This window comes from Fukomys damarensis, unplaced genomic scaffold (assembly GCF_012274545.1).
Source record: "Fukomys damarensis isolate Sample0158 unplaced genomic scaffold, DMR_v1.0_HiC HiC_scaffold_23, whole genome shotgun sequence".
In the NCBI taxonomy this organism is placed as follows: Eukaryota; Metazoa; Chordata; class Mammalia; order Rodentia; family Bathyergidae; genus Fukomys; species Fukomys damarensis.
In genome coordinates, this window is record NW_022900935.1 from 39133218 (window position 1) to 39141162 (window position 7945).

At 44.5% G+C, this 7945-nt stretch overlaps 1 protein-coding gene across 2 annotated transcripts in view; it reads left to right on the forward strand.

Moving 5' to 3' along the window:
- Positions 1–298: 298 nt before the first annotated feature.
- The window catches only part of Exosc10 (exosome component 10), a 23719-nt gene continuing 16072 nt past the window's right edge, over positions 299–7945 (forward strand). The window contains exons 1-6 of one of the 2 annotated variants that reach the window (XM_010628116.2): positions 299–441; positions 2642–2778; positions 4378–4501; positions 6110–6214; positions 6486–6651; positions 6825–6939. In XM_010628116.2, coding sequence (XP_010626418.1) covers positions 331–441; positions 2642–2778; positions 4378–4501; positions 6110–6214; positions 6486–6651; positions 6825–6939 — 758 coding nt within the window. In that variant the 5' untranslated portion in view covers positions 299–330. The remainder of the gene's footprint in view (positions 442–2641; positions 2779–4377; positions 4502–6109; positions 6215–6485; positions 6652–6824; positions 6940–7945) is intronic. The other variant, XM_010628117.3, reaches the window with a different exon arrangement.

Consider the following 7945-nt stretch of genomic DNA (forward strand, 5'->3'; position numbering starts at 1 on the left):
CCATTCTGGGTGAAAAACCAGAAGGGTCGTGTGGGTGTAAAGTGAGGAACTCGTTAAGTCGCACCAGCATGTCAGACCTCCTGGAGGCTGTTGTAGAGGGGACGTCTGGACACCAGAGGGTAAGAGGTGGGGCTGGCGTTCAACGTGCGGAAAACTGGGTCCTCCGGGTCCCACCCCGGCCACAGAGTTAGTAGGATAACAACATACTACAAGATTACTTACAAACTTGAAGACTGGAAGCCTAAAAACCACACGCCTGGGAGCTCGCACATGCGTAGTAACCACTCCGCGCCGCAAACTCTCGCGAGAGGAGTCTCGCCTGCCAGAAAGATGGCGCTCTCCAGTCCCCGGGAGTCCAAAGCCCAGGCGGCGCCCAGCTCTACCAAACCGGACGGCGAGATGGTGCTGCCGGGCTTCCCGGACGCAGACAGCTTTGTGAAGGTGGGTTCGATCTCGGGGACACTGGGGACCCCGCCTAGCCCGGAGCATCTGGCCTCGGCGGCAGCTGCGCACCACAGAAACCTGGGCCGGGGTGGCCGCCGCCGTGAGGCCCACAGAGCCCGCAGTGTGGACCGCTGCTCCGCGGCCTGGGAAGGGCTTCCTTGTCACCTCCTGCCCCCAGCCCTGGCGACCTCGCCTCCGCCGAGCCACTTGGCCGGCTCTGGGAGGGATAGGCTGCTTTGTGCTTTCCACGCCTGCCCGGCGCCCTTCCTGCCCAGATAGCTCTGCTGCCTGAGGTCTAGTCCTCCACTACTCAAACCCCCCCGAGTTAAATGTCACCTGTCACCACTGCTACCCGGTGCCTTTTCTGCAGGCGTCAAAGCACATTCATCAGTAGCTCCTTGAAACACAAACAGTGCGTTTAGATTATTTGTAAAAGGTAAATTGAATATGAACAAATGTAAGCCGAGATTTGGTCTAGTATGGTGGTGCAGTCCTGTAATCTTAGCGCTGTGGGAGGCTGAGGCAGGAGAATAGCCTCGAGTTTGAGGCCAGCCTGAACTACATAGTGAGACCCTGTCTCAAAAAACAAAGAAGCACCCGGGTGTGGTGGCCCACGGTTGTAATTCCAGCGCTAGGGAGGTTGAGGCAGGAGGATTGCAGTGAGTTTGAGACCAACCTGGGCTACATAGTGAGTTCCAGTACAGCCTCAACTACATAGTGAGACCCTGTCTCAAAAAAACAAACCAAAAAGAATTTTTTTAAATTTAAAAAATAATAAAAAAAAAAACAAGCAAAAGATGGCTTGTCACCTGAAGGTCAAATGACAACGTAGTTAGTTTTGTGAAATCTGCCACCATGTCGGGCCACAGCCATCCTTTACAATGAAATCCACTTCCAGTTTTTCCTCATTACCTCATGGTTTAAATAGAGAGTTAGGGCCGGGGATTTAGCTCAGCAATTTGGTGGCTTGCCTCACAAATGCAAGGACCTGAGTTCGATCCCCGGTACCACAGAAATAAATAAATAAAGAGAGTTACTTGGTATTTGCTGAGTCCGCTGTTATAAATTGGTCACCTGAAGTATCTAGAGTATGCTTGTGTTTTTAGATGTGTGTCAAGATAAAACCACAAAGGTACAGTAAATTTCTGTAGCACACTCAAGGATCTGAATTTGAATGATAATATTAGCATTCATGTGGCATGCATTGTTCTAAGTTATTTTTTTGTTTTTTTGGTTTTTTTGAGTCAGGGTCTCACTATGTAGTTGAAACTGACCTAGAACTCACAATGTAGCCCAGGCTGGTTTCGAACTCGCAGAGATCCTCCTGCCTCAGCCTCCCCAGTGCTGGGATTACAGGCGTGTGCCACCATGCCGAGCTGTTCTCAGTGATTCTAACTCACTTACCCTTCACAACAAAGTGTAATGTTTGCACTTTTTATTATGCCCTTTTTTTCTGAGGCAGAAACTAAGGTCCAGTTGATCCCTGGTACCAAAAAAAACAAAAAAGACTGGGGATGTAGCTCAGTTGGTAGAGTATTTGCCTAGCACACATGAGGCTCTGGGTTTAATCCCAGCACTATAAAATCTCAGTTCATAGGTAGCAGAGCCAAGGTTCGAATCCAGATTATTTTAAATATTAGATTATATAGTCATGCCCTGCGTAATGATGTTTCCGTTGATGATAGAGCACATATAAAATAGTGGTCCCACGAGATTACCTGGCAAGTGATGTATATCATAACCATCTTAGTTTGTACACTCTCTGTGTTCACATGATTTCGGAATCACGTAATAGTGTGTTTCTCAGAACATCTGCTATTTGTTAAGGGACACATGATTGTATATGTATTTGTTTTCTCTCCCGGCTCTCCCAAGGATATAAGCCACAAACTTGGTTCTCTGCTCACCACTGAAACATCAGGGCCTAGAAAGGGCTTGCGGTTGAGTCACAAGGAATGAAGTATGTCGGATGGGTTGCCTGTCTTTATTACCTGGCACCATGTACTTTATGCTACATTCAGGCTTCACAACAGTGTTTTACTGAATGAAGATCCATGAGGGCTTTTTTGTTTTGTTTTGCTTTTTGGAACTGGGGATCAAACTCTGATCCTTGCACAGGCAGCAGAACCACTGAGCTAAATCCCCAGCCCTAGAAGATCCATGTTTAAAATGCGTCACCTTTTCTTGGTTTTGACAGTTTGCTCTTGGGTCAGTGGTAGCAGTCACCAAGGCATCTGGAGGCCTACCACAGTTTGGTGACGAGTATGACTTTTACCGCAGTTTCCCTGGCTTCCAGGCATTTTGTGAAACGCAGGGAGACAGATTGCTGCAGTGGTAAGTACCATGTGGTCTCTTCATATATCTGTTTTGTTGTTGTTTGTTTGTTTGTTTTGTTTGTTTTGTACTGGGGATCGAACTCGGGCCTTGCCACTTGCAAGGCAAATGGCTTAACCACTGAGCCAAATCCCCAGCCCTGCCTCTTCTTATATTAATGAAAGAAATGAAAATAAACAGGTAGATGATTTTCTTCCTGAAATGTTTTTCCACAATTGTAATTTTCTGTGCTATAAAGAATAATAAAATCTGAAAATGATTATTATTTGGAAAATATTACTCAGTAAATTTTTAGCTTTTGTTTTTTGGTATGGGGGATCGAGCTCAGGACCTTGCACTTACACAGGCGCGACACCACTGATCTAAATCCCTGGCAATTTTTAGTTTTTAAAAAAATATATTGACATTTGCATTTACTGACAAATCCTTTTGTGCATTGAGATTGAACCCAAGGCCTCACACGTGCTAAACAAGGATTCTGCCTCTGAGCTATGTCTCAGCCCTTTTTTTTTTTTTCAGCCCTTTTTTTATTTTATTTTGAAACAGGGTCTTGCTAAGTTGCCCAGGCTGTCCTCTCTTGTAGTCCTCTTGCCTCAGCTTCCAGAGTAGCTGGGATTGCAGGCATGTGTCACTGCACCTATCTATAACAAATCCTTTTAAATTAATATAGACTTGCCAGGCATGATGGCACACACCCATAATCCCAGCACTTGGAAGGCTGAGGCAGAAGGATTGTTGTATATTTAAGGGTAGCCGGGACTATATAGTGTGACCCTATCTCAAAAAACAAATTAATATGGGACTTGTAAATTAAGGTATTAGGACAGATAATACACAAACATTACTTTTGTTTAACTGTTACATGACAGAATTGTAGAAACTTTAGATTTGTCATGCTAAATGATGAATGTAGCCGGGCTCGGTGGCACATGCCTGTAATCCTAGCACTCTTCGAGACTAAGACAAGAGAACTGAGCTCAGGCATGGGCAATTTACCAAAATTTTATCTCAAAATAAAGAAGGGCTTGGATGTAGCTCAGTGTGAAGACCCTGGGTTCAGTCCCTAGTACTTGGGGGGAAAAAACTGCAGAGTCCATTTTTTACATAGTATCATACATATATATATTTTGCAGGGTGGGGTACCAGGGATCAAATTTGGGCCCTTGCACTCACAGGGCAGGTAGCAGAACCATTGAGCTAAATCCCTGGCCAGTATCATATATTTTTATAGTATTTAAAGCTTTGAGGTAATTTCTCCCTTCAGTTCTCAGATGAGGGAAGTGAGTCTTGGCAAGATGTAGTGAGTTGTACACAGTTAGCAGTATTACTTATTTTTTAAAATTCTTAAAAATCACAAATTGTGTTTATCTTTGTGTACATTCATCTTTGCCATTGCCATATAGGCAGTGTTTGTTTTTGGTGCTGCAGCCGGAGCCCAGGGCATTGGTTTTTAAAGGTTGCTTGCTGTAAGGGTGTAGGTTTCATTAGGTTGATCAAAAAATATTGGGAATGTTCTGAGCCAGCCTTTTGAGTTTTCTCCCACATTGTGAACACATGAAACAAAGGTACCCAGGCTAATCCTGGTTTTCCTTTCCTCAGCATGAGCAGGGTAATGCAGTATCATGGGTGTCGCAGCAACATGAAGGACCGAAGTAAAGTGACTGAGTTGGAGGATAAGTTCGATTTACTAGTTGATACCAATGATGTGATTCTGGAGAGAGTGGTGAGTATTTTACCATACACTTAGGTGAACTAACAAACAAAGAGCTTTTTTATATTAAAGTATAAGGAGAGGGCTGGGGATTTAGCTCCACCACCTGCCTTGCAAGAGCAAGAACCTGAGTTTGATCCCTGGTATATTAAAAAATATATATTACATGTATATGTATATACTTATTTATATATTTATAAAGAGAAAGTCAAGCACTTTAGAAAAAGAAACGAGTTTAGCATTTCTTACCAGTCATAACATCTCCTTCTGACAGCTGGCAGCTTTTTGCTTAAAAGTAAAGTACAGTTATCTTCAAAATATCCCTAGTCTTAAAAAGAAAAAAAAGCTGGGCGTCATGGCACACACCTATAACTCCAGCACTCGGGAAGCAGAGGCAGGAGGATCACTGGGGGTCCAAGGCCAGCCTGGGCTACGTAGTGAGTTCAGGACCAGCTAGAAGTACATAGCAAGACACTGTCCAAAAAGAAAAAAATTTTCTTCCTGTGGAAGCCTATTTAAGTATCTGATTACAAATCTACCTTTCTGGTTTGCAAATTCTGTTTTTTTAGAAGAGGGTTCTGTACCTGTCCAGCCAAAATTTAGTCCATTCTTACTGTTATTCACGCACAATGTGCTGAACACCCCACCCCACAGGACAGAAAGAGTAGTATATTACTCTGTGTAGCTTAGGATCAACTTATTCCTGATTCCATAGCAGAACGTTATTTACAGAATGAAAAAGAGATCATCCAGAATAAATCTAACCTCCTACCAGTGACGGCCATAGAGAGGGCGAAATTGTGCTCTCCTGTCCTGTGAAGTCACCTCTTCCTAGTCTGGCCCAACACATTCTTGTGGTGGTTTCTCCTGTTGTTTGATTTCACAGCCTGCCTTACCGTTGACTGTCACCTGTGTGCACTTCTGTTGGTAGTGCCCACACTGGTATTCCCCACTGCAGAGCCGTCAGGACGACCTGCGTTCTCATTCTAAGCCCTGTACTGCTTCAGCTTTCCCCTCTGCCAAGAATGAAACCCAGTGCCCTGTGCACTGCTGGGCAGGCACTCTGTCACAAGCCACAGTCCATCCGTGTCTGTGCTTCAGTTGTACACATAGTCTCTGTCCTTACTTTAGTGGCCATATCACACTGTTGAGTCACACTTGAATTTTCAGCCCAATTCTAAGCTATAGTTAGTCATAGTTGGGAGTAAGTGATCATTGCTTGACCTGCCTTTGAGCTCATAATGCTTTATTACTTGACATGACTCTAATTATCCATCGTATAGTGATGTGCAGTTTTTTGTGTAGTCCAGGCTGGCCTCAAACTCAGGGTGATCGTCCTGCCTCAGCCCAGCTTAGTGATGTGTTATGTACATGTACGAACTCCCCAAAAAGAATGTATCATTATGTGGTGCAAATGTATACTAATAAAAATTTTTAAATTTTAATTTTTTTAGCAAATACATTTCTGGTGTATTGAATGCTTTGATATATTCCTTGAGCCATTTATATGTATACCCTTAACACATAATTCTGTCAATGTATTTTTCTTTTTAATGTCAAGTAATTAGTTTTGTTAACCTTGAAAGGAAGTCGGTAACCTAAGGCCTCTTCTCCTTTTAGGGTATTTTACTAGACGAAGCATCAGGTGTGAATAAGCATCAGCAGCCTGTCCTCCCTGCAGGCCTCCAGGTCCCCAAAACAATAGTGTCCAGCTGGAACCGGAAGGTGAGGGTGGCTTTGCAGACTAACTAGAGCTGCTGTTGTGAGCATTACAGCAGGGCTTCAGCCCATTCTAATTTGCATTTGTGTTTTCACTTATTGAGCACAGAACTGGCCCCTGCCTGCTCTCACTTCATCTCATAAACATACACAGTGCATCTGAGTCAGTGAATGGCTCTTGGAAAGAGGCTATTGTTTCTTAGGAAGATAGAAATTGCAGTTTGCTTTTCTAATTCAATTTGCTGTGTTAAAAAATATTTGTATACATTGATCTTAGGCAGGAGAATACGGCAAAAAAGCAAAATCTGAAACTTTCCGGCTGCTTCATGCAAAAAATATCATCCGACCTCAGCTCAGGTTTCGAGAGAAGATCGACAATTCCAACACCCCATTTCTTCCTAAAATCTTTGTCAAGCCCAATGCCCAGAAACCCCTCCCTCAGGGTAAGTAGTGCAGATGCTGCCCGAGTTTGAGTCTTCGTGCAGAAGCCAGTCTGGGGGAGGGTCTGTCTGCCCCTTTCATGTCTTCATGGAGCTGGTTACCCACTCCAAAGCTAAAAAAACAGGAAGGTGTGCGTCCCTTTCAGTGATGTTTTGGTCACTGTTTGGGTCTCCAGCTCTCTCTAAAGAAAGGCGGGAACGCCCACAGGACCGGCCTGAGGACTTGGATGTGCCCCCTGCCCTGGCAGATTTCATCCATCAGCAGCGTACTCAGCAGATTGAGCAGGACATGTAAGTGTTTGCCTGAGTCTGAGCTTTCTACCCACCTTTCAGCCCCATTCACACTTGTTTCTTCACATTTATAAATGTGTATGTGAACGAGCCTGAGAAGCAAGTGTTTTCTCACCTCATCCTCAGGTGGGTTTCAGTCGAGCCTCCTGCTGTGTCCTCAGGTGGCCTGCACAGCACTGTCCACGTAACCCTCACAGCAGTTCCCAGAGGTTGTAGGCCCACCCGCCTCTTTCTATAGATAGAAGGACAAAATGAGACAAGCTTGTTTTCCACAATACTAGAACTTTATGCCCAGTTCTCCTAAAACTACCTTTCCACTCTACACTCTGCCTTCCTTTGCAGATGAGGACTCAGACAGGAAGAAGCTCACTAATGAATTGAGCAAGAAGAGGGATTTTTCACCACATCATAAATGTCCTGGGGAAACTGCTTAAGACAAATAGGCTGAGGCCGGGTGTGGTGGCGCACGCTTGTAATCCCAGCACTCCGGAGGCTGAGGCAGGAGGATTGCTGTGAGTTCGAGACCAGCCTGGGCTACACAGTGAGTTCCAGGTCAGTCTCAAACTACATAGTGAGACCCTGTCTCAAAAACCAATAAATAAATAAATAAATAAAAGACAAAACAGGCTGAGGGTGTAGTCTAGAGGCAGCATGTACAAGGCCCTGGGTTTGCCTTCTAGATCCACCAATAAAAATAAAAATCAGACTTCAGTGTGATGATAAAAGGGGATAGAATTACTGATCGGGCCAGGGATTTAGCTTAGTGGCACTGCACCTGCCTCCCAAGCACAGGGTCCTGAGTTCAGTCCCCGGTAGCAAGAAACAAAACAACAGAATTGCTAATATTGGACATTTTCTACACATAGCCCGTCTATTTGAGTATTTGTTCCTTCGGCCCAGCTCTGCATTATGAGGCCATGGGCTAAGGTTTTGGAGTTTTGTTTTGTTTTTTTGGTACAAGGAATCTAATTTGGGACCTTGTACTTGCCAGGTAGGCACAGCGAAG